The sequence below is a fragment of the Furipterus horrens genome, unplaced genomic scaffold (genome assembly GCF_987537825.1).
Source record: "Furipterus horrens unplaced genomic scaffold, mFurHor1.1.pri manual_scaffold_9, whole genome shotgun sequence".
NCBI lineage: Eukaryota > Metazoa > Chordata > Mammalia > Chiroptera > Furipteridae > Furipterus > Furipterus horrens.
Genome location: NW_028327179.1, coordinates 49,115,138 through 49,141,765, shown reverse-complemented (window position 1 = coordinate 49,141,765; position 26,628 = coordinate 49,115,138). Strand labels below are relative to the sequence as shown.

The following is a 26,628-nucleotide window of genomic DNA, read 5'->3' as shown; positions in this document are numbered from 1 at the left end:
AAGCTACAAAGCAATTTTAAAACTCCTACTTTTATGTATTTTTGGCAAATCCATTTACCTCAATATGGCATAAACATGCCTTTCAACCAATTTCACATTTATTTCCTTTGAAAGACTTAAGTTTTGTTGGCAAAGTGCATGTCTCCCAGTGAGTAAAGCTATTATTTCTTTTTCTTACTGTCAGATGTTTAAGACAAAAATAGTCATCTTTGAGGTCTATGTGGTCAAACTGGCACATATTAGGTACCCTACACACTCCATCTGACTCATCCTCTGTTAGCTGGGGAAGACACAACTTCTGTATTCAGATTCCCTGTGTGAGATCATGTGCATGGTGTACTGTACAGAGCCTAAGAAGAAGCATTCAAATTCTTAAAAATTCTTTTTAAAAAAAATTCTCACCCAAGCATATGTTTATAGATTTCAGAGAGAGGGAGGGAGAGAGAAAGGAAAAAACATCAATGTGAGAGAGAAACATTGATTGGTTCCCTCCCTTATATGCCCTGACCCAGGATCCACCCCACAACCTAGGTATGTGCCCTGACCACGCATTGAACTGCAACCTTTTGGTGCATGGGACAACACTACAACTAACTGAGCCACCTGACCAGGGCACAAATTCATCTTGGTTAATAAATGTACCCAGAATCTTGAAGGAAGAGCTAACGTTGCATGGTGGCCAATGCCTTGGGAACTGCTTGAGGACTGCCTGTGTGACCTCAGAAGGGAAACTTAACTTCTATACACCTGTTTCTTCATTTATAAAATGAGCATAATAGTAATACTTCTTTTAGGGTTGTGAGGAGTAAATGAAATAATGCATGAAACTGCTCTCTTAGGCACACCAAGAATTTAGATGACAGCTATTATTCATTAATATCACTGCTAGTTTCACTCCTGATGGCATGTTTTAGGCTTCGTTTCACCCTACGTAGTGTCTAACATGGTGCAGAATCAAAAGTGGTACTACATTCTGGCAGGAAACTAGAGATGAACATTGCAGAAAAATAACACAGGGGAACAATTTTTAACGTAATTCCTGCTGAGTTCAATTTTTCAGTTGTTTTAGACTTAAATAGGCATGCTGATTTCAAAACTGCAGTTAGTTCTCTTCTATCATGTCAAGTTTTTCTCTACAGCTTATCTTAATGCGACCACTCTAGGCTGGACCAAGCCTGGATCAAGGGAAGCACTAGTGCTCTCCTATTGGCTGAAAGCAAACCTCCCCCGAATGGGGAGGGGTTGGGGACAAACTTGGAGACCAGCAACAGGTTCATACTTGTCTAGGCTATTCTGTTATGCATGAGACAGTGTGGTGAGAGGTTGTGTGCTGCTCTATACAGTGAATCATATTCCAAAGTGTAGTCCGAGTTCTTGTCTGTATACAACGAGTTAGCAGAATTTATTTTTTTATTTACATATGTACTTATTTCCTTTCCTTCAGATCATGTCTGCTTCTGCTATTTCTCATCATAAGTGCCTAAAGAACCCTGATTTGTTTTTTTATATCTGTGACAGTTTCACCATTCCCAGTTAAAAGACAAACATCAGTGCATTTGTCAGGCAAGCCTATTTTGCATATTTTAAAGTAAAACTTGTTGATGAAGGTAAGTCTTGGTCCCCTCACAAGGTGTGCAAGAAGTGTGTTGAGAGTTTACAGATGTGGATGAAGGGAACATGTGATCAATTGCCATTTGGCACACCTATGGTTTGGCGAGAGCCCATAGACCATTCAAGTGACTCTTACTTTTGTATAGTGAAAACGTCAGGGTATAACAAGAAAAATAAATGTAAAACAGAGTATCCTAGTCTACCATCAGCTATACACCCAGTGCCTCATTCAGCTGAAATCCCAGTGCCAGTTTTCATTGAACTACCCTCTTTCAAAAAACAGAAGTATGGTGAAGAACTAAGTGACAGCAATGATGAAGATTTTGAAATTGAAGATGACTAAGTTCATAAGGGATTTGATCAGCATGAGTTGAATGATTTGGCATAAGATTTGAAACTATCCAAAAAGGCTTCAGAACTCCTAGCATCAAGACTGAATGAGAGGCTTCCAGCCAAGATGGAGGTGTAGACAGACATGCTGCATCTCTCTCCACGCTTAAGAAGGAATACAACTACCTCAAAACTAGAAACAACCAGAAGCTCCAGAAAATCAAACTGCATGGAAGTTGAAAAAACAAAGAAATAAAGAAGAAATATTTATCCAGACATGTAGGAGGGGCGGAACTGGGGCAGAGAGGACACAATATGGTGGTGGCAGCAGCAGCAGCGCCAGTGAGAGGCTGACAGAAAGCGCAGTCACACGTTTTAAAAAGTTGGGAGGGACACCTGGGGAGTGTTTCCAGCTCCTCACCGGACCTCCTAGTTCATAGTCCCAGCACAAGGGAAAATCAAGCCTCATTGTTTCTGACTGTGCAGACCAGTGGGGGTTGGGGCGGAGGAAGAAACTGCTGGTCTCTCAGCTGGTTTAAAGGGCCCCCATGGTCCTAGAACATCCGCAGATCCACCCACTCTGGGAACAATGGTCAGGACAACAGCTAGAGAGGCACCAGTCCCACACAGAAGTGGGAGAAGTGCCTGGAAAGAGGCGAGTGCTGGGTAGGCGGTATTGTTCCCGCTCAGACCCCTCCCCCAAATACAGTGCCACAATAGGTCGCCCTGTACTGACAAATCCCTACGGCTCTGTCCCTTACAACATAACAGGAGCGACAGCCCTACCTGGGACACGGAGGCAAACAAACACAGGAACCTGTGAGAATGAGGAGACAGAGAAGTATGGCCCAAAAAGGGGAACGGATCAAGGTTCTAGTGGGAGAACTAAGCGACAAGGAGATAGCCAACCTAACAGATCAGAAGATAGACAACCTAAAAGACACAGAATTCAAAACACTGGTGATAAAGATGCTCACAGGCTTGACAGATATGCCCGAGTATGGCAAATGCATAAGAGAAGAAATGAAGGTTATGCGAAGTGAAGTGAAGGAAAGTCCACACAAAACCAATGGTGAAGGGAAGGAAACCGGGGTTCATATAAATGATTTGGAACATAAGGAAGAAAAAAACAGTCAACCAGTGCAGAATGATGAAGCAAAAATTGAAAAAAATGTGGAAAACTTCCCAAATTTTGCGAAGGAGTTGGACATACAAGTCCGGGAAGCACAAAGAGTCCCGGGCAAACTAGACTCAGAGGGGACCACACCAGGATGCATCAGGATTGAGATGCCAAAGGTGAAAGATAAAGAGAGAGTCCTGGGGGCAGCAAGAGAGAGAGGCAGAGAGTTGCCTACAGGGGGTTGCCTATAGGACTATCAGCTGACTTCTCAGAGGACACTTTGAAGGCAGGAAGGGACTGGCAAGCAGTATTCAATGTGATGAAAGGCAACCTGCATCCAGGATTACTCTATCCAGCAAGGCTATCATTTGGAATGGAAGGGCAGATGAAGTGCTTACCAGATAAGGTGAAGCTAAAGGAGTTCATCATCACCAAGCTATTATTATATGAAATGTCAAAGGGACTTTCTTAAGAAAAAGAAGATCAAAACTATGAACATTAAAATGACAACAAACTCACAACTATCAACTGAGTCTAAAAAATAAAAACAAAATCCAACTAAGCAAACCAGAATAGGAACAGAATCATAGATATGGGGATCATTTGGAGGGTTATCAGCTAGGAGCGGGGAGGGGAAGAAATGGAGTTAAGGTGCAGGGATTAAGAAGCATAATCGATTGATACAAAATAGACAGGGGGAAGTTAAGAATAATAATAGGAAAGGGTAAAGCCAAAGAACTTTTATGCATGACACATGGACATGAACTAAGGAGGGAGAGATTGCTGGAGGGAAGGATGGTACTGGGCAGAGGGGAGCAAAGGGGAAAAAAATTGAAACTACTGTAACAACATAATCAATAAAATATACTTAAAGAAGAAATTAAAAAAAAGAGCCATGTTAAAAAATAAATGACTGCATGGGAAAAACTTGCTTGAAAAAGGAGCAAAGGCATTCTACTTTTGATCAAAAGAGAAAGTTCATTTCCACAGTACTTTTGAAGTGACAGTGGCTTTGTGTATTGCCATAACATACATGGTTTAAAGGAGAAATTGGGAATTTCAATCTAGAACGCAAGTGAATGGCAATTCTTCATTGATAGCTCAAAGTGGAGCTTGAAGTGCATTCTCCTCCACAATGGCAATTTATTTGGTGCAGTCCCAATTGGCCATTCAGCTTGTTTTCATGAAGAATATGAAGACAGCCCTGGCTGCTGTGGCTCAGTGGATTGAGCATCGGCCTGCTAGCCAAGTGTCGCTGGTTCGATTCCCAGTCAGGGCACATGACCAGGTTGCACGTCAGGTCCCCAGTTGGGGGCACGAGTGAGAGGCAACCACACAGTGAAAAAAAAAAAAAGAATGTGAAGATATAAAGAGAGTCATTGATCTGTTGCAATATCACAAGCACAATTGGATCATCTGTGTTGACTTTCAAATGGTCTGCTTCCTTCTTGGTCAGCAAAGTGGATACACCAAGTATCCCTGTTTTCTGTGTATGTGAAACAGCAGAGCTCATGAGAAGCATTGCATGGAGTCAAACTGGCCTCCAAGATCTGACCTCAAACCTGGTGATCCAAACATTCTCCATGAGCCACTTGTTGACAGAAAGAGCATTCTATTCACACCTCTGCACATAAAACTGGGTCTCATAAAGCAATTTGTTCAAGCTTTGCCAACTGAAGGACTATTTAAAGTATCTCATTTTGGCATTTCCTAGTCTGTCATTTGAAAAGATAAAATACCTTAATATGTATGTTTTGTAGCAGAACTTTACTACTTGTACACAATTTGACTTACAGTAACAATATATAGCCTTTATATGAATAAAATAACTCTAAATAAAAAGTATATTCAGGTAATTTTTTCTTTATTTTCCTTTGTATGTACATTTTGTATGATTTTTGGGACAAAGGGTGGGTATCATGTACCTTAAAAAGTTGATGTGATAGAGAAAAACTGGGGTCGTTTTTGGATTCAGATGCCAAAAGTTAGTCAAAAACCATGTGTCAGATCTAATTCAAAGAAAATTGTGTTCCCCAGTGTTATTCTTAGCATTTGACATTTATTACCTACTTATAGAATGAAATAAGGAAAATTACAGTGAAATGTTTTCAGATTGTCATAATTGAATTCTAGACATGGTTTTTACTTTTAAAGGTTGCTTAAAATTACTGCTTTGTGAGAGAAAAGAAAGCAGCTCAATTGTTATCATCAATCTGAAGCACATGGCTCTGGGCCAGGCAGCAACAAAGGGCATTTAATAGACCTTTGCCTTAAAAATTATAGGAATCAACAATACACTAAAATATTAAAAATAATCAATAGATTTATATCAAACATAGTGGAAGTGATTTACATTGATTATATTAAAAGACAAAACAACTCTTCACTTTATCTACTTTTAAAGTATATTTTATTGATTATGTTGCTACAATTGGCCCAATTTCTTTTCCCTTTGCTCACCTCTGCCAAATAACCCCCTTCCTTCCTGAAATCCCACTCCCCACCCCCCTTAGTTTATGTCCATGGGTCGTGCATATAAGTTTTTGGGCTTCACCCTTTCCTATATTATTCCTAACTTCCCCTTGTCTATTTTGTACTAACCAATTATGCTTCTGTTCCCTGCACCATTTCTCCATTTCTACCCCTTCCCCCTCCCAGCTGATAACCCTCCAAATGATCCCCATACCTATGGTTCTTTTCCTATTCTGGTTTGCTTAGTTGGATTTTGTTTTTAGTTTTTAGACTCAGTTGTTGATAGTTGTGAGTTTGTTGTCATTTTAATGTTCATAGTTTTGATCTTCTTTTTCTGAAATAAGTCCTTTTAACATTTCATATAATAATGCCTTTGTGATGATGTACTCCTTTAGCTTCATCTGTCTGGCAAGCACTTTATCTGCCCTTCCATTCTAAATGATAGCTTTGTTGAATGGAGTAATCTCAGTTGTAGGTCTGTGCTTTTCATCAAAAACCTCCGCTGCCTTGCGGCATACCTCTTCAGGGGAAAGGCTAAGGGAGTAAACCCCGACAGAAAATCCGGAGCCGGAGTCCCTAAGGCGGTTTGACGTTGTAGTCAACACCGGCAACTCCTGCGGCGCACCTGAAGCCAAGCTGTATTGACTCCGTCTTTCCCTTGGATCCTTCAGCTGCGAAGAGAGGGGGGGTCTGCTGCATGGGCAACAGCAGACCCTCCATATCACCCTGCCCAGGCTCTGTAGCTTCAGCTTCACTGGAGAGGACACTCCAGCGTCATCACAAGATGTCGATTCAACACGGGAGGAGACAGATACCGTGTCACTCCCGAGTCGGACTGCACAACCATTCTCAGCGGTGCAGATAGACTCTTAAGAAGCTACACCATCGTCTCTCGAGACGGACGGCTGCCGACGAGGTCTGTGCTTTTCATCACATTAATACATCTGGCTCAGAGAAGGAAAACTCTGATTCCAAAAAACCTCCGCTGCCTTGCGGCATACCTCTTCAGGGGAAAGGCTAAGGGAGTAAACCCCGACAGAAAATCCGGAGCCGGAGTCCCTAAGGCGGTTTGACGTTGTAGTCAACACCGGCAACTCCTGCGGCGCACCTGAAGCCAAGCTGTATTGACTCCGTCTTTCCTTTGGATCCTTCAGCTGCGAAGAGAGGGGGGATCTGCTGCATGGGCAACAGCAGACCCTCCATATCACCCTGCCCAGGCTCTGTAGCTTCATCGCAAGATGTCCATTCAACACGGGAGGAGACAGATACCGTGTCACTCCCGAGTCGGACTGCACAGCCATTCTCGGCGGTGCAGATAGACTCTTAAGAAGCTACACCATCGTCTCTCGAGACAGACGGCTGCCGACGACGAATACATCTGGCCAGTCCCTTATTGCCTTCAAAGTTTCTTTTGAGAAATCAGCTGACAGTCTATAGGCACCCCTTTGTAGGTAACTCTCTGCTTTTCTCTTGCTGCTTTTAAGATTCTCTCTTTATCTTGAACTTTTGGCATTTTAATTATGATGTGTCTTGGTGTGGTCCTCTTTGTGTCTAGCTTATTTGGGACTCTCTGTCCTTCTTGGACTTTTATGTCTATTTCCTTCACCAAATTGGGGGAGTTTTCCTTCATTACTTTTTAAAATAACCTTTAATTTATTGCTCTTCCTCTTCTTCTGGCACCCCTTTGATTCAAATGTTGGCATGCTTAAAGTTGTCCTAGAGGTTCCTAAGTCTCTCCTCATTTTTTTCAATTCTTGTTTCCTCATTCTGTACTAGTTGACTGTTTTTTTTTTTTCCCTTTGTTCCAAATCATGGATTTGAACCCTGATTTCCTTCCCTTCACCATTGGTTTTGTGTCTATTTCCCTTCATTTCATTTAGCATAGTCTTCACATCTTCCTTTATGCATTTGCCATACTTAAAAATATCTGTCAAGTCTGTGAGCATCTTTATCACCAGTGTTTTGAACTCTACATCTGTTAGGTTGGCTATCTCCTCGTCGCTTAGTTCTCCCACTGGAATCTTGATCTATTACCTCCTTTGGGCCATACTTCTCTGTGTCCTCATCTTGACAGCCTCCTGTGTTTGCCTCTGTTTCTTAGGTAGAGCTGTTGTACCTGTTCCATAGTAAGGGGCAGATTAGGTATTCATCAGTGCAGTGTGATCCGTTTAACCATGTTGTGGCTCTGTATGTGTGGGAGGGGTCTGAAAGGGAACAATGTTGCTTGCTCAGCACTCGCCCCTTTTCCAGGCATGTCTCCCACTTCCCGTATGGGACTAGTGCCCCTCTAGCTGTTGTCCTGGCTGTCATTCCCGGAGTGGGTGGGTTTGCAGACATTCTAGGATCATGGGGGCCCTTTAAACAAGAAGACTCTTCTGAGAGACTGGCAGTTTCTTCCTCCACCCCAACCCCCACTGGTTTTCACAGTGAGAAACGATGAGGCTTTATTTTCCCTACTGCTGGAATTGTAGCTGTGCAGTCTGGTCTGGTGCTGGGAGCACTCCCCAGGTGTTCCTCTCTACTTTTTAAAACATGTGACTGTGCTTTTGGCCAGCCTGCTTCTGCCACCGCTGTTGCCATCACCACATTGCTTCCTGTCTTTTCTGGTTCCACCCCTCTTACCTGTCTGGATGAGTATTTCTTCTTTATATCTTTGTTGGACTTCCATGCAGCTCAGTTTTATGGAACTTCTGGTTATCTCTAGTTTTGAGATACAGTAGTCCCTCTCTATATCATATGGTTCACTTATCGCAGCCTCACTGTATCGCGGGATTTAAAAAATATTATATTTAATTATTTATCGTGGATTTTTCACTATATCTCAGAATTTTGCGGTACTGTGTATGTATGTTGTTAAAGTTATGTAGGTTTAAGAGTGTAGAATAGATGTAAGGTTCCTACTTCGCGGGGCGGGGGGGTGTCTAGAACATAATGCCTGCAATAAGTGAGGGAATACTGTAGTTGTATTCCTTCTTAGTTGTGGAGGGAGATGCAGCATGTCTATCTAGACTTTCATCTTGGCCAGAAGTCCCCTACCTACACTTTTAAGCAATATTTTATTGATTATTGTATTACAGTTGTCCCAGTTTTTCCCTCTTTGTCCCCCACCTTAGTTCATGTCCATGTGTCGTACATATAAGTTCTTTAGCTTTCCATTTCCTATATTATTCTTAACATCCCCGTATATTTTGTTTGTATCAATTATACGTCTTAATCACTGCACCATTTCCCCTTTCTCCCCCTTGCCCCTCCAAGTTGATAACCCTTCTAATGATCCCCATACCTATGATTCTATTCTTGTTCTGGTTGTTTGCTTAGTTTGATTCAGTTGTTGATAGTTGTGAATTTGTTGTCATTTTAATGTTCATAGTTTTGATCTTCTTTTTCTTAAACAAGTCCTTTTAACATTTCATATAATAGGGGCTTGATGATGAACCTCTTTAGCTTGTCTGGGAAGCACTTTATCTATCTTTCATTCTAAATGATGGTTTTGCTGGATAGAGTAATCTTGGTTGTAGATTCTTGCTTTCATCACACTGAATACTTCTTTCCAGTCCCTTCTTGCCTTCAAAGTTTCTTTTGAGAAATCAGCTGACAGTCTATAGGCACCCCTTTATAGGTAACGCTCTGCTTTTAAGATTCTCTATCTTGAAACTTTGACATTTTAATTATGATGTGTCTTTGTGTGGTCCTCTTTGAGTCCAACTTCTTTGGGACTCTCTGTGCTTTCTGGACTTTTACATCTACTTCCTTCACCAAATTAAGAAAGTTTTCTTTCATTATTTTTTTAAAGAAGTTTTCTATTTCTTGCACTTCCTCTTTTTCTTCTGGCCTCCCTATGAGTTGGATGTTGGCTTGTTTGGAGATGTCCCAGAGGTTCCTAAGCCTATCCTCATTTTTTTTTGAATTCTTGTTTCTTCTCTTTGTTCTGGTTGAATGTTTATAATTTCCTTATGTTCCAAGTCATTGGTTTGAATCCAGGCTTCCCTCCCTTTTCTGTTGGTTTCTGATGGAATATTCTTTATTTCACTTAGTGTAACCTTCATTTCTTCCTTTGTTTATTTTCTTGTTTTTGCCATACTCAGGGAGTTCTCTGAGCATCTTGATAACCACTGTTTTAAATTCTGCATCTGATAGGTTGGCTATCTCCATTTCACAAAGTTCTTTTTCTGGGGTTTTGTTCTGTTCTTTCAGCTGGGCCATATTTATTTGTCTCCCCAATTAGGCAGCCTCCCTGTGTTTGTTTATGTGTATTAGGTAGAGCTGTTCGATTCCTGTCTTAGTAGCACAGCCTATGTAAAAATAGGCACCTGTAAGTCATGTGGGTTGGAGCTGTAGGTAATTGCCGGGGTGGGGCAACCCACTTCACTGCTTTGTGGCTGTGTGGAGAGGGCTCAGGGAGGGGACAATGCTGCCACCTGGCTTTTGGCAATTTGCCTGTCACTCTGTTTCCTGTCATTTCACTCCTTTCCTGCAACTGGCAACTTTCCAGCTGCTGCCCTCGTGGTAAATCTCAGATTGGGTGCATTTGCATACATTCTAAGAACAGGCTGGCCCATTAAGTGGCGAAAATCTGGCAGTTTCTTCCACAACCCAACCCCTGGTGTTTTTTACAGCCAGGGGTATTGGGGATCTGTTTTCCTGGTGCTGGAACCCTGGGCTGTGTGGTCTGGCCTGGGGCTGGGATTGGTCCCTCCTAAGGTAACCTTCCCATCTGTTCCACCACAACCACTGCTGCCACCTCCCACCTCCCAACCCCACTGCCTTATGTCTCTGCCCCTCCTGTGTGTTTGGGATGAATGTGTCTTCTTTAAATCCTTGGTTGTCAGACTTCCATACAGTTTAATTTCCTGACAGTTCTGGGTGTGATTAGTTTTGAAGTCTGGTTGTAATTCTTTCTATAGTTGTGCAAGTAGGAAAAGCATGTCACCTACACCTCCATCCTGACCAGAAATTATCTACATTTTTAAGTCTAAAAAGTATAGCCTCTGACTTACAAAGTCAATAACATGTGGAGAAACTTGAGTTGTCTTTTAGTGCATGACCCTATATTATATGTGCTGTGTATGTCATTAAATTTTATTAACATTGCTTTCCAGTAAATAATATGTGCATTTTTAAAGCAAAGAGAATGAATTTATGAGGCATATCTGGAAGGCTGTGTTTAGACTATAAGCACAGAAAATAAAGCAATAAAAATGTTTTTATTTTTATAATTTATTTTTGCAAGAGAGAAAGAGAAAAAAAAATCATGGAAAATAAAAGACAAAGGCAGAAATAGGCTCAGAGGGATGGAATGGCCCAAGAATAGAAAAGCAGTAAAAAAGAAATTTTCTAACAAGCTTTCTCTTCTTAAATGGCAGTGTAGTCTAACTATAGAAGTCTTTAACTTTGTGTTGATGCCATTTTTTCTCAGATACTTAATGAACTTTGCCTACTTACTCTTTATCATCTGATGCACCAAGTGCAAATTAACTTTAGCTTGAGGATAGAACCTCAGCAATATCAAGTACCTTTTCTAATTCAAGTTTTTAGGCACCACAAAGGACATCCTAGTAGAACACATTCTTCAGAATGAAGCACTACTCACCATAACAACATCATGGAAATTCCACCTTATTTGCTACAGAGAAACTACATATACTAACTTTTCTGGAATTCTCTAGTGCTTCCATTGTTAAGACAGCTGTTTGTTTGAATATAATCAGATTAATTGCAGAAGACAGCACACTCAGGTAGGCCAACATTTAAATCGTTGCTTTGCTGTTTACCTGTGAGACCTCAGGCAAGTGACTGAATTTCCCTGAGATTCATTTTCCTTAACATAAATGGGGATACTACTACCTCCCTGGTAGTCAATTGTGGACAGTATGTGTGCAGGAGAACCTGGAACATAGTAGATCCTCAATTAATAAACACTTAAATTCAGAGAATCCCCGAACAGCATCTCCCAGGTTATGATGCTGTAATTTCTCTCCTATGGTATCCTATTATATATAATTCACAGGGTGTCATAGTAAGGAAACCTTCCCATGGTACATGGCAGATGTGTGATCTAACTAGTTGCCACCTTCCAGAGTCAGGTAGAAGGGAGAAAGGCTTGACCATTACTTTGCTGGTAAATTAATATATTTATTGCTGGCTCAGATTGGCTGCTGCTTCAGTGTCAACTAATTTCTGTCTATGGTTCCTTTGGGAGGAGTCAGAATCTCTATGTTCCTAGCCTTCCCTTTCTGTTCTTAAAGAAACAGAACAAAGCAAAATTTCACGAAATAAGTAGAAGGAATGATACCATGCCTCATAAGATCCTAATACAATGACATCTGGCTTTAATTTAATATTAAAAATAAGTAATGAATCCATGCCAGAAATGAACATCAGACACTGGCCCATTATCCTAGTGTAGATTAGCAGTTCCCAAACCTCACTTTGAGAACATCTTCACTAATAAATCAAGAACATTACTAAAAACCTCCCTTCTATTTTATTTCATGAATTTATCTTGTATGTACAAATCCTACACAGTACTAACAAAAGACTATGTGGGATATAAAACCTGGTAATGATTTTCAGTTGTAGGTAATATTCTGGAAAGATTCTCTTAGTTTCATAGTTCTTGGATTAATTTCAACTTAATTTTTTTCAATATTTTTTGTGTAAAATATAAAGACTAAATTATAAGATACATCATCACTGCATAACACTTGGCCTCCCTCTCACAATGCTCTCACTTGTCCAGCTCTGCACATGGTTTTCCTTGAGGTTATCATTTCCTCACAGATACACACCATGTTTTGACTTTACCTGGGGTAACTTGGGCTATATAGACAGCAATTTGCACTTGTTTTCGTACCTACTGGTTAACCTACATAAATTAAATTACATTAAATTTAAGATTAAAGGAATTCTTTACAGCCACAGCTTACAATGAGGAAATTAGAGTAGAATCCAGACCTTCCAAGATGGCAGTGAAGTAGGTGGAAGCTATACTAACCTCCTTCCAGGACCAAATTGGAATGACAAGTAAGTTATGGGAAAATAATCCTGAATAACCAAATAAACACTAGCTGGAGAGAAGTCTTATAACCAAGGACTAACAAGAAATTGCATTACCACAACAAGACTGGTAGGGAGTTTGGAGGTGTGAGAAGGGTAGCTGGGCTCCCACAGATGGCAGCTGAAGTGCTGGAGAGATACTTCATCAGCATGGAGGGTTCTCTCTGAGAAGTGTGGGGTAGGCTCCCCAGCCTAGAGCACCAGAACATGAAAAGTACCCCAGATAACATCTGGCTGTGAAAAGCAGCAAGGTTTTAGTCTACCTGTAGAGATGGCTAGAGATATAGAGAAAGAGCCTCTTAAAAGGCAAACACACAAAATTTCATTTGAAGCCACTTACCCTGGGCTCCAGCAGAGAAAGGACAAAATGGACTAGAGACACCTGAAGAGAGACTGGGGTTGGTGGCTCTGGGGAGAGAACTGAAGGGTCAGCCGCCAAAATCACTGTGCTCAGTCGTTCCCCATATTGCAGAAGCCATCTTTCTTGGGCAGAGCACTGCCCTTCAAGTAGCATCAGCCTGGGGAGAAGCAATAGCCCCACCTGCAGAAATCCATCTCACCCACCCATGGAGCTTAAGCCAGGCTACTGAGTACAACTGGAGGCTATTTCAGCGATTGAGCCTAACAGCAAAGGCAGATCTCTGGGAGCTTGAGACTTTAGCTGACCCTCCTTGAGGGACCAGTGCTGATAAAAGCCAGCTTAATATCCAGCACACACCCAGACTCAGCAGAGGAAGCCATGAGCTGTGGATTACTGATAGCTCCAACAGCTTGACCAGGGCCAGTCACAGGTGGCATCTGACACAAATCTGAATCAGACTCTTTGAGCATCTACCTCATATATAGAAACAAACACAAAAAAGCAGACAAAATGGGAAGAGAAAGAAACAAGCCCCAAAAGAAAGAACAATATAACTCTCCAGAAAAAGAACTAAATGAAATGGAGACAAGAAATTTATCAGACAAAGAGTTTACAGTAATGATTATAAGGATATTCAACAGCACGAAAAAAGACAGAAATGATTTAAAAAAAGAACGAGTCAGATATAAAGAATGTGGGTCAAGATGGTGGATAGGCAGACATGGCTAACCTCTTCATACAACCACTTCAAAATTACAACTAAAATATACAACAACCATCACTCAGAAATGTCATAAATTAAGTTGAATGGGAGTTCTACAACTATGGAATTAAAGAAATTAGATCCATCCAGATTGGTAGGAAGAGCACAAACATGGAATGGGCTGGCCCCACACCCACATGTGGTGGATAAAAAACTGGGAGGGATATGATGAAAGCAATGAGTCACAGCCTCACACCATGCTCTCCATCTCAGGATTCTGGTGCCAGAGATAAGTCTGCACAATTTCTGGCTGCAAAAACCAGTGGGGATTGAATCGGTGGAAGAAATTGCTGGGGCCCAGGGAGTTCCTCTCAAAAAACCCAACACAAACCCACCTCCTCAGACTAACTCCTTCTGAGCTCCAGCACTGGGGTAGCAGCTTAGAAAGCACCATTGGCATACTGAGAGAAACCGATGTGTCTGGCATCAAGGTGAATAGAGACCATTATACCTTTCCTAAACCCTTCCACCTCAGAGCCAGAGTCAGCAAGCTAGTGCCCTATCTGAGATTCCATCAACCTGGCTAAAACTGTTGGATCCACCTTGGAGATCCCCTGAGACTCCACCCCATGCAACTTAGTGGGCCCACCCAAACTGCTTTTTCATACTTATAGCTGGTCTTGGCACATGCTGTACAACTCCCTAAATCTTCTCAAAGAAGCAAGAGCTGGCCTCAGTGAGCCTCAGGCCCTGCACTAGCAGCAGCCAGCCTAGATTCACAGCTTGGCTTTGGCTGGGAATCTCCAAGCCCAGCACAAGTAGCAGCCATCTCAGATTGTTTTATAGCTTAGGCAGGGTGATCCTGGGGAGAACACAAGTAGGAGCTGACCTTGGCCTGCACCACCTGAGAAACCCCAGGGCCAGTGCACCCAGTGGATAGCTATAGACCTTGAGGAGAACCACCACTTGCTCCTGCACAACTGATCCTCCATGGAGAGCAGAGGTTGGTGGTAAGTGGTCACAGCCAATCCTTGCAGCTGATCGGCCTGGATGAAACCCCTCCCATTGATCTACCAATAGCAACCAAGGCTCAAGTACAAGAGGAGGGTATATTCGCTCACATGAAGGGCATACCTCAAGTACCCAGCTTGAGTGATAGGGGAGGCTGTGCCACATGACTCTACGAGACACCTACTACTTTAGGCCACACTACCAAGAAATTGAGTCAAAAAAGTTTTACCTAATATATAGAAACAAACACAAAGAGGCTGCCAAAATGAGAAGACAAAGAAACATGGCCCAATGAAAGACCTGATCAAAACTCCAGAAGAAGAACTAAACAGCCCTAGCTGGTGTGGCTCAGTGGATCAAGTGCTGGCCTAGGAACCAAAGGGTCACCAGTTCAATTCTGGGTCTGGGCACATGCCTGGGTTGTGGGCCAGGTCCCTAGTAGGGGGTGTGTGAGAGGCAACCACACAATGATGGTTTTCTCCCTCTCTTTCTCCCTCGCATCCCCTTTCTCTAAAAATAAATAAATAAATAAAATTTCCATTTTTTTTAGTGTTGATCTATTACAGTTGTCCCATCTTTCCCCCATTAAAAATTTTTTTTGAAAAGAACTAAACAAAAGGGAGATAAGCAATCTATCATATGCAGAGTTCAAAACATTGGTTATAAGGATGCTCAAGAAACTAAGTGAGGACCTCAACAACATAAAAAAGATCCAGTCAGAAACGCGGGATACACTAATTGAAATAAAGAACAATTCACATGAAACCAACAGTAGAGTGGATGAAGTTGAGAATTGAAATAAAGCAATGCTTTGGAACATAAGGAAGCAAAAACAAAGAAACAAACTAAAAAACCCATCAGAACAAGAATAAAAAAAGAATGCAAAAAATGAAGAAAGTGTAAGTAGCCCCTGGGACAACTTCAAGAGGTCCAACATTTGCATTGTAGGGGTGCCAGAAGGAGAAGAGAAAGAACAAGGATTTGGAAATCTATTTGAAAAAAAAAATGAAAAAAAAAATCCTATATTTGGTGAAGAAAATATACATGCAAGTCCAGGAAGCACAGAGAGTCCCAAACAAGATGGATACAAAGAGATCCACCTCAAGACACATCATAATAAAAATGCCAAAGGTTAAAAATAAAGAGAGAATTGTAAAAGCAGCAATAGAAAAGCAGTTGGTTACCTAGTGGAGTTCTCATAATACTATCAGCTGATTTCTCAACAGAAACTTTGCAGGCTAAAAAAAACTAGCAAGAAATATTCAAAGTCATGAAAAGCAGGGACATGCAGCCAAGAATGCTCTACCCAGCAAAGCTATAATTTAGAATCAAAGGGCAGATAAAGAGCTTCCCAGACAAGAAAAAAACTAAAGTTCATCACCAAACCATTATTATATGAAATGTTAAAGGGACTTACTTAAGAAAAAGAAAATAAACTATAAACAATTAAAATGCAAAAAATACATGTCTATCAACAATTGAGTCTAAAAAACAAACTAAGCAAACAAGAAGAATACAGGCAGAATCATGGATATGGAGAACATTTTGATGGTTGCCAGATGGCAGAGGGTTGTGGGGGAATGGGTAAAGAGGTGAGGGAATTAAGAAGTACAAATAGGAAGTTACAGAATAACCATGGGGATGTAAAGTACAGTATAGGAAATAGAGTAGCCAAAGAACTTATACTCATGTTATGGACATGAACAATAGTGGAGGAATTGCCTGAAGGAGTGGAGGTGCTAGGGGTAGGGGAACAAAGGGAGAAAAATCAGGACAATTGTAATAGCATAATCAATAAAATATAATTAAAAATAAATTTTTAAAAAGACTGAAATCTTTAAAAAACAAATGAAGAATATAATATATGAATAAACAATTCACTTGAAGGGATAAGCAGTAGGTTAGATGAAACAAAATGAAATCAGAAATTTGGAAGACAAGGTAGAAAAAGTACTTAAGTATAGCAGCAAAAGAGAAAAAGAATTTTAGAAAATGAGAGTCAATATCCACATCATGGGAATACCAGGAGAAGACAATGAGCCAGGGTTTGAGAACCTATTTGAAGAAATAACGATTGAAAACCTCCCTAATCTCATTGAGGAAAAAGACACATAAGTCCAGAAAGTGCAGAAAATCCCAAACAGGGTGAACCCAAAGAGCCTGCACCAAGACACATCATTATTACAATGGCAAGGCTTAAAGGAAAGGAGAGAAGTTAAAAGTCACAAGAGTAAAGCTGTTAATTATTGACAAGGAAGCTCCATTAGACTGTCCGCTAATTTCTCACAGAAATTTTCAGATCAGAATGGGTTGTCATGAAATATTCCAAGTGATAAAAAGCAAAGACTTACAACAAAGGCTACTTACCCAATAAGACTATCATTTAAAATTGAAGGAGAAATAAAGAGCTTCCCAGAAAAGAAAAAGGTAAAGGAGTTTGTTAACATAAACCCAGTACTGCAACAAATGTTAAAGGGGTTGCTTTAAGAATAATATGTAAATGGCTTAAATGCTCCAATCAAAAGACATTGGTGGCTGAATGGATAAGAAAATAAAACCCATATATATGCTGTTTCCAAGAGATCACCTCAGAATTAGAGTTACACACAGACTAAAAGTAAAGGATGGAAAAAGAGATTTCATGCAAATGGAAAGGAAAAAAACCTGGGCTAGCAAAACATATTTATGACAAAATAGACTTTGAATCCATGGCTACAGAAAGAAACAAAGAAGGACATTATATAATGATAAAGGAAACAATAAAAGAAGAGTATATACCCCTAGTAAACATTCATGCAACCAACATAGGAGCATATGTTAAGCAAATCTTGATGGATATAAAGAGAGAGATCAACAGAAATATAGTCATAGTAGGGGGTTTTAACACCCAATTGACTTCCATGGATAGATCTTCCATATAGAAAATCAAAAAGGAGCCTGCAGTCTTAAGTGACCCACTATATCAAATGGATTTAATTGATATCTTGAGAGTATTTTACCTTAAAGGAGAAGAATATACATTCTTTTCAAGTGCACATGGAACATTTTTTAGGATAGACCTCATGTTAGGACACAACACAAGTCTTAATAAATTTAATTAGATTGAAATTATATCAAGCATCTTCTCTGACCACAACGCTATAAAACTAGAAATCAATCACAAGGAAAAACTGAAAATTATACAAAGACATGGAAGCTAAATACATGTTATTAAACGATGAATGGGTCAACAAAGAGATTATGGAGGAAATCAAAAGATACCTTAAAACAAATGAAAATGAGAACACAGCAACCCAAAATCAGTGGGACACAGGGAAGCAGTCCTAAGAGGGAAAGTTATAGCATTATAGGCCTATGTGCAGAAACAAGAAAAAGCTCAAATAAGCAATCTGACTCTACACATAAGGAACTTGAAAAAGAACAACACACAAAACCCAAAGTGAACAGAAAGATAGAAATAATAAATATCAGAGCAGAATAAACAATAAACAAAATGGGGTTAAAAAAATACAAAAGATGAATGAATTCAAGAGCTGGTTCTTTGAAAAGATAAACAAGATTGACAAACATTTAACCAGACTCATAAGGATAAAACCAGAGAGAACCCAAATAAATAAAATCAGAAATGAAAGAGGAGAGATAACAACTGACACCAAAGAAATACAAAGGATTGATTATATGCCAAAAAATTGGATAACCTGGGCAAAATGGATAAATTCATAAAAACATATAATCTTCCAAATCTGAATCAGGAAGAATCAAAGAATCTGACTAGACAGATTACACCTAATAAAATTGAAGCAGTAATAAAAAACCTCCCAACAAAAAAAGCCCTGGGCCAAATGGCTTCACAGGTGAATTTATCAGACATTCTGAGAAAAAATAACACCTTTCTTTCTTAAACTATTCCAAAAAATTCCAAGAGGGGGAAACACTCCCAAGATCATTTTATGAGGCCAGCACTATCTTAATTACAAAACCAGATAAAGACACTACAAAGAAAGAAAATTTTAGGCCAGGATCCCTAATGAACATAGATGCTAAAATCCTCAACAAAATGTTAGCAAACCAAACACAACAATACATCAAAAGCATACATACACCATGATCAAGTGAGATTTATTCCAGGAATGCAAGATTGGTACAACATTCACACGTCAATAAATGAGATGCACCACATAAACAAAATGAAAGATAAAAATGACATGATCACATCAATATATGCAGAGAAAGCTTTTGATAAAATCCAGAACCCATTTTTGATAAAAACTCTCAGCAAAGTGAAAATAGAGGGAACATACCTAAGCATAATAAAGGCCATATATGACAACCCACTGCCAGCATCACATTCAATGGGCAAAATCTATAAGTGTTCCCCTTAAGATTGGGAAAAACATAGAGTTGTCCACTTTCACCTCTCTTATTCAACATAGTACTGGAAGTCCTAGCCACAGCAATCAGAAAAAAAGAAGAAATAAAAGGCATCCAAATTGGAGAGAAGCAAAACTCTCTTTATTTGAAGATGACATGATACTGTACATAGAGAACCCCAAAGATTCCACCAAGAAACTCTAGAACTGATAAATGAATTTGCGAAGTAGCAGGATACAAAATTAATGTTCAAAAATCAGTTGCATTTTTATATGCCAATAGTAAACAGAAAGGGAAATTAAGAAAACAATCCCATTCACAATTGCTTCAAAAAGAATTAAATTCCCAAGGAATAAACCTCACCAAGGATGCAAAAGTCTTGTTTTCAGAGAAACTGAAGAAGAGATGAATAAGTGGAAGCGTATCGTGTTCATGGATAAGAAGAATTAACATCACTAAAATGTTCATATTTCCTGAAGCAATCTATAGATTCAATGCAATTCCTATCAAGATTCCAAAGTTGTATTTTACAGAACCAGAACAAATATTTCAAATATTTATATGGAACCACAACAGCAATCCCAAGAAAGAAGAATAAAAGTGGAGGGATCATGCTATCGAATATCAAACTATACTACAAGGCCATTGTAATCAAAACATTATGATATGGGCATAAAAACAGACATATAGATCAATGGAATGGAATAGAGAACCCAGAAATAAACCCACACCTTTATAGACAATTAATATTGACAGAAGTAAGCACATACAATGGGCTAAAGATAGTTTATTCAATAAATGGTGTTGAGAAAATTGGACAGATACATGCAGAAAAATGAAACTAGACCACCTTCTTACACCACACACAAGAATAAATTCAAAATGGATTAAAGACTTAAATGTAAGACCCCAAACCATAAAAAACCTAAAAGAAAACATAGGCAGTAAAATCTCAGACATTACTCATAGCTGTATTATATCTGATATATTTCCCCAGGCAAGGAAAACTAAATAAAAAATAAACAAATGGGACTACATCAAACTAAAAAGCTTTTTCACATCAAAGGAGACCATCAATAAAATAAAAAGACAACCCATGGAATGGGAGAAAAATTTCACCAATACATCTGATAAGGGGTTAATATCTACAATTTATAAAGAACTTACAAAACTCAACACCAGAAAAACAAACAATCCAATTAAAAAATGGGCAAAGAAACTGAATAGATATTTCTCCAAGAAAAACATACACATGGCTAATAGATATATGAAAAGATGCACAACATCACTAATCAAATTAAAACCAAAATGAGATATCACCTTACACCTGTCAGAATAGCTATCATCAATAAATCAATAAATAACAAATGCTGGAGAGGATGTGGAGAAAAGAGAACCCTTTTTCACTGTTGATAGGAATGCAGACTGGAGAAGCCACTGTAGAAAGCAGTATGTAGATACGTCAAAAAATTAAAAATGGATCTGCCTTTTGATCCAGCGATCCCACTTCTGGGAATATATCCAAAGGAACCTGAAATACTAATTCAACAGAACATAAGCACCCCTATGTTCTTTGCAGCATTATTTACAATCACCAAGATATAGAAGTAGCTCAAGTGTCCATCAGCAGATAAGTGGGTAAAACAACTATGGGACATTTACACAATAGAAAAAAGAAGAAAGTTTAACAGTATGAATGGTCCTGGAGAACATATGCTAAGTGAAATAGCCAGTCAGAGACAGACAAATACCATATGATTTCAGTTATATGTGGAATCTAATGAACAAACTAAACTAACAACCAAATTAGTGACAGACTCCTAGAGAGCAGGATGACAGCTACTGGACGGGGAGGTTGGGGGTGGAGGGATTGAGCAAAAGGGAGAAAGGACTTGTGGACATGGACAACAGTTTGGTGAGTGAGGAGGAGAAGGGGGTATAAGGAATATAAATTGTAATGGAAAAATACAATTAAAAATACCAACCAAAATAAAATAAATGAATAAATAAACAAATACAGTTCTTTGAACTTGCAAAAAATAAAATATTAGGACTCTAAACACAGTTCCTCCTAACTTCCTCTAATGTCCCCTAAATCACCAACCATCTTGAATTTGGACTTCAGAAAAGCTTGGAGTAGGTTCCATTGTCATTGGAGAAATATTTTTAGGGGAAGTTACACCAGAAATTTCAAGGCATGGTTGGGTGTAGAAAGTTATAAGATTCAAAGAACATGAAAATGAAAAAGTAAGGAACTTACAAACCTTTTCTTTTGCAGTCCAGTGTTTGTATGGGAAACACATAAATGTGGCAAAGAGAAGAGTCTACCTCGGGCTTGCTGACTGGAGGTCTCCCTGACACTTGGGGTTTTGGGTCCAATTGTTCCTTTTCTTCTTCGTTACATAACTCTTCAGATTTTATCTGCCGCAGTTTTTTATTTTTTAGCTCTTCTGGGCTTTTGCACTTGGCGTAGTTCCCCAAATTTCGATTCTTTGGAACTTGCAACATTGTAATAAGTGTTTCTATGTCACAAGTACAGTGCCAGGGATTGTCGTAAAGGCGCAGGTAGCTCAGGAGAGGTGTATAAATGAACACTTCTTCTGTCAAGACTTTGATCCGGTTATGCTGCAGTAGAAGAGTGGTAAGTTTATTTAAACCAAAGAAAGCCTCACTCTCAATTTTGGAGATCTCATTCTGTTGCAGATCCAAGCTTTTAAGCATTCTGAACTTGGAAAACATGTTGTTCTTCAATACGCGGATCTTGTTTCTTGCTAACAACATGTGCAGCAAATCGTGAGGCCAGCCAGGCAGCACATAAAGTAGTTTTCTTTCTTGACAGTCTAAGTATTTCTCATGAAGATATGTGTACACCTCACAGGGGAGGTCTGGTGCAGAGCGTCTGATGGGGCTGGAGCCTCTCCGGCCTCTAGCCACCAGGCCATGATTAGTTTGATTTTTCACACCCCCAGGGTCTGCCTTGGGGAGCTCAGCCGCTTTACAAAAGAAAAGCAGGGTTATGATGGTAACCACTTGCATCCTGACATCCAGCTGGCCCTAATTTCTTAGCGTGACAATGAAATTATTCCTTTGAAATCCAAGTTTGGGTAATCTTAACTAACGCAGACCAGGAACAATGAGATCCAGCTGAGGTATGGTGGAGTCCCTAGGTTGCAGGAAAAAAAGAAAAGGACCATTGTGAGCACTGTTATTGACAGATAATAGCAGTTTTGTTTTTTTTTTAAGCAAAGGCATATCAAAAAATAAAAGCATATTAAGAATAGTGATGTATAAGGCTCTGCACTCTCCTACCTGCCTTGTTTAGTGGCTAAATCTTTGAGCCCTGAGTCTGAATCCAGACTCTCCTAATTGCTTAACTGTGCAACCGCAGGCTAATTATTTAACCTCATCTTCTGCATCTGTAAAATGGGACTGAGGATATCTTCACTATTGTTGAGAGAAGGAACCGGGCTCCTGTGTATAAGACACTTTACAGTGCCTGGTCCAGGGGAGGTACTCCACAAGGGTAGGGCTTAGCATAATGAAAACGGAAACCTGTAAGCTGATCATCACATTGGATTCAAGAAGTGAAGGGGTTTCTCCTTACAGCCTTGAGATGTGCAAATAGGAGAACTCCAATGGCCATCTTCCTGAGCTATTTTCTTTTCTTTCATTTATAGTCTCCCAATCACCAATCACATTGAATGTGGACTTCAGAAATGCTCAGGGTAAATTGCAACTATCCTTGTTATCTTCTGCACAGCTTGGCTCAAACATTGCTTTCTCAGTGCAGACACTTCTGCCACTGCTGTATTTGAAGCCACACCCCTTTCCATTTGCTGGCTGCTCTTTTGTTTTTTCTCCAGAGCACTTATCACCATCTGTCAAAGTATCTGTTTAACTTCTTTTGTTTACTATCAGTCCCCCTCCATCCCCAAACTGGGATGTAAGCTCCATAAAGGCAGAGATTTTTTTGTCTATTTTGTTCACCGCTGTATTTCTGGCACCTGTAGAGTTTTTAGCACAAAGCAGGTTCCTGACAAAAACTTGGTGAATGCATGAATGACTTTCAAGTAACTATTCTATTAAAATATTAATCTCATAAACATAGTTATTATATTTGGGGGGAAATCTATTTTTCCTTAGCAAGCATTACTGATGACTGCTAAGATCTGCACATTTTAAAGGATTGTTTCCAATTTTTAATCCTGAAAGTGGTTTTGGTTTGCATTTATTACTTAGGACATAGTCCATTCTTAACAGAGAAAGAAATGTTCAAGATGGATTTATAATTAATAACATTTCTGTTGTTATTACTGTGGGGCTGTGTGGTTATGAATGGCACATGTGTTTCTATTCATTGTAGCAGTGTGAATGCCAGGATCACTCCCTTGCCTGGAGTTTTCCTCCTTGATGGGGTCTCCTCCACCTAAAATACCACCCCTCTTCTTTGCCTCAAGCATCCTTCTATCCACATTTCATGTTCCTGCTCCTAAATGCTTCTCTTTTGTCTCAGATTTGGAGTTTTACTTCCTGTCTGTCTAGACCCAGCGTGCTAATTGTGTGTGTATCACTTTGCCACCTGGCTCTTTGTGTACCTGTCTCCCTTGCAAGACTATAAGCAGTACAGTTGCCTCTGGGACCAGAGCTAATCAGGCACTTGGCCTTTTTAACCCTCCACTTCTCTAACTGTAATTCATTGTAAATTGTGTGTCAATCTAACTTAAGATAATCATAAACTTTTTGTTAATTATTATGGTTTTTGAATTATTTGATATGCATGCTGAAGTATTTGGGGGAAAGTATGCTGATGTCTGCAACTTACTTTAAAATGCATAAAAAATAAGATGAATTGAGGAATAGAGAGATGGATGCACAAGTGGATATGTGATAAAGCAAACACAATACAATATAAACTGTAGAATCTAGGTGGTGGGCATATTAATTGTATAATTCTCCAATTCTCTCAACTTTTGTATGCTTCAAATTTTTCATAATAAAATGTTAAAAGGAAACAAATTTTAAAAAAATGAACAGGAAGTCATGCTACAAAAAGAGAAGGTTGGTTTTATTCGTGCTTTGAAGCTTAAAACTCTAAATATATACCATTTTCCCAAAGTAGTATTTTTCTCTTTTCTGCTTACTTCTGTAATCCTCAAACTATAATAAACATGTGTATATATTTAATCTTAAAGCCAAAAGAAATCATTTTTCTGGGAAAAGAAACCAATACTTAGAATAAGTTCCTTGCCAAGGTTTTTGTTTGTTTTCTAATGACTACATCACATTGAATGTAGGATGGAAAAACTTTAAGTTAAACATTTGTAATATGTTGTTTAGTGATGTGTCACTTGTTTGATTTAGGCCTCTGTAAAAATTTGCAAGAGTTGAATGTCTCTGACTGTCCGACACTTACGGTGAGTATAAGAAGCTTATTTTACTGTTGTTTACATAGGTTTGGACTTGCTACATTGGAGTGCTAATACACAGAGGTTTTGCCAAAATACATGCTGTATGCTCATTTAGGATTAAATATGGAAAAAAGCAAACTATGTTAAACATTGGCAACAAGTTTTATCCCATTTATATAATGCTATTATTAATCCTGTAGATATATGCCCAAGGTTGGAGTCTTCGGAAAGTGGAAACTATTCAACAATTACACACACATGAACTATATTTATATTTAAGGCCATGTGTGTATGAGACAGAAAATTGAGATCCAGCAGAAACAATAGGCTCATTTTCATAGTCTTCAAGGTGGCAGTGCCAAAGAAGACGGAAATGAACATGTAACCCTAGACAACTCCTTCTTGATCCCTATCTCTAGGCTTTCTTCTACCTTCTATCTGTCTTCCACCCTGTGAGCACTTCATACTCTTTCTAAAAAAACAGATCCAACCATTTCACCCCCATTTTCCATCATTATACACACACTCATCATCTACACTGTTGGATAAAGTCAAAGTTCTTGGAGATCCTTTGTGGTCTGCCTCTGCCTCCCTTCCCAGTCTCACATATGAAGTTTCAATGACCAGAAGCTTTCTTGGCTGGTTCACTAAGCTGCTTCTTGCTGTTCCACCTTTTCTCAGCTGTACTCTTCACTTGGAATACTCTTTCCCTTAGTCCTTAGGTGCTGCTTTCCTCTTTGGCAGGCTTTAAGGCTTATTTGAGAACCCACCTCCTTTCCCAAGACAACACTGACTTCCAGGAAAGGCTTTGCTGCTGCTCCTCTGGGTTCCTGTCATCAGTAGCCCTAATCACAGTGGTTCTAGCCCAAGACCCCAAAGGGTAGGAAATGTGTCTCACTTTGTTGTAGTTACAGCATGCAGTAAATACTCCATAATACAGAGTAGGGCAGAAGTAGGTTTACAGTTGTAAGTACACAAAACAGAGTTTATTCTTGTATTATTATTTATTAATTCTTGTATTTTTTTCTTTTTGAACAACTGTAAACCTACTTTTGCCCCATCATCTCTATGTTTAATGAATAAAACTATATGGAGATAACTAGTAAGTAATGGACAACATTGGCTAGAACTTGAGATTCCATCTTGGGTTGACATCTATTTATGTTATAATTAACATTTCAAATAAATAATATCAATCAAGAGAGAAAGAAGGTATGGGAAATGAAGAGGACTGAGAATTGAATGTTGGGGAATGTTTACTCTTAGGAAGAGTCAGAGAAGAAACAGCAAAGGATCTTAAGAAGGTATAGTAAGAGAAGTATGTTGAAAACAGAGAGGTGTCACAAAAGACAAGAGTGAAGAGTTTCAGAACAAAGCTACCAAAGTGAGCAGGTGAGAAAAGGACTGAGCAGTCCCTGATGGATTGGAGAACTAGAAGGTGACTTGTGGCTTTTGCTAGAACAGTTTCCGTGGAATGTTGAGAAGAAATCTAATTGTAGTGAATTGCAAAGTGGACAAGAGGTGAGAAAATGAGGCATTAGGTTTAAACTTATCTTTCCAGAAATGTGGATAAGGTGGTGGCAGAAGGAAAATAGAGGCAGGGTTGTTTTAGGCTTATAAAAGCTGGTGGAGACTCACCTGAATCAACTAATGGAGCAAGTCCCTGAGGAGACAGGAGGGACAGGAGTGAAGGGCCTGGTGGTGTCATGCCCTCGTGAAGCACCAGCTCTAGGATGAAGTCCATGCCCCTTGGCACAGGGAAGAGGCTTCCTAACTGGTTCTTCCTTGCTGCCTCCCAGTCTCATCATTATCATTCTTTCTTTCAAATTTCTCCTGTATTCTGTTCCTTCTGTGGATATTTTTGGTACCTACTATGTTAATGGATGTATATCTTTATGTATAAAGATATATAGGGAATTTTTAAATTTAATATAGGTGTTACAGGGATTTAAAAATGAATCAAGTTTCAGTTCTTGCCTTCAAGGAGATTCAGTTTTGCACTTGAATAAGAGTTCATATTCCTTAAATTTGGTTTTCTGATAGGAAAGACAAAACAGTGCCATCTGCATAAAATTTGTGAACATCAAAATCTGTTCCAATCTTGGAATCTAATAATATACTGGGAGGATCATTTTATCCAGGTATATTTTACTATATTTTTCCCTCTAAGACATAGACTGGGACA

The 26,628-nt window shown here is 39.4% G+C and overlaps 2 protein-coding genes across 2 annotated transcripts in view; one reads left to right on the top strand and one right to left on the bottom strand.

Annotated features, from left to right (window-relative positions):
- Positions 1 to 26,628, top strand: part of FBXL13 (F-box and leucine rich repeat protein 13) — a 311,775-nt gene that overhangs the window by 137,692 nt on the left and 147,455 nt on the right. The window contains 1 exon segment of the mRNA XM_090286732.1: positions 24,397 to 24,449. Coding sequence (XP_090142858.1) covers positions 24,397 to 24,449 — 53 coding nt within the window.
- Positions 1 to 26,628, bottom strand: part of LRRC17 (leucine rich repeat containing 17) — a 51,563-nt gene that overhangs the window by 9,496 nt on the left and 15,439 nt on the right. Inside the window, exon 2 of the mRNA XM_090286733.1 lies at positions 21,300 to 22,198. Coding sequence (XP_090142859.1) covers positions 21,300 to 22,071 — 772 coding nt within the window. The 5' untranslated portion in view covers positions 22,072 to 22,198. The remainder of the gene's footprint in view (positions 1 to 21,299; positions 22,199 to 26,628) is intronic.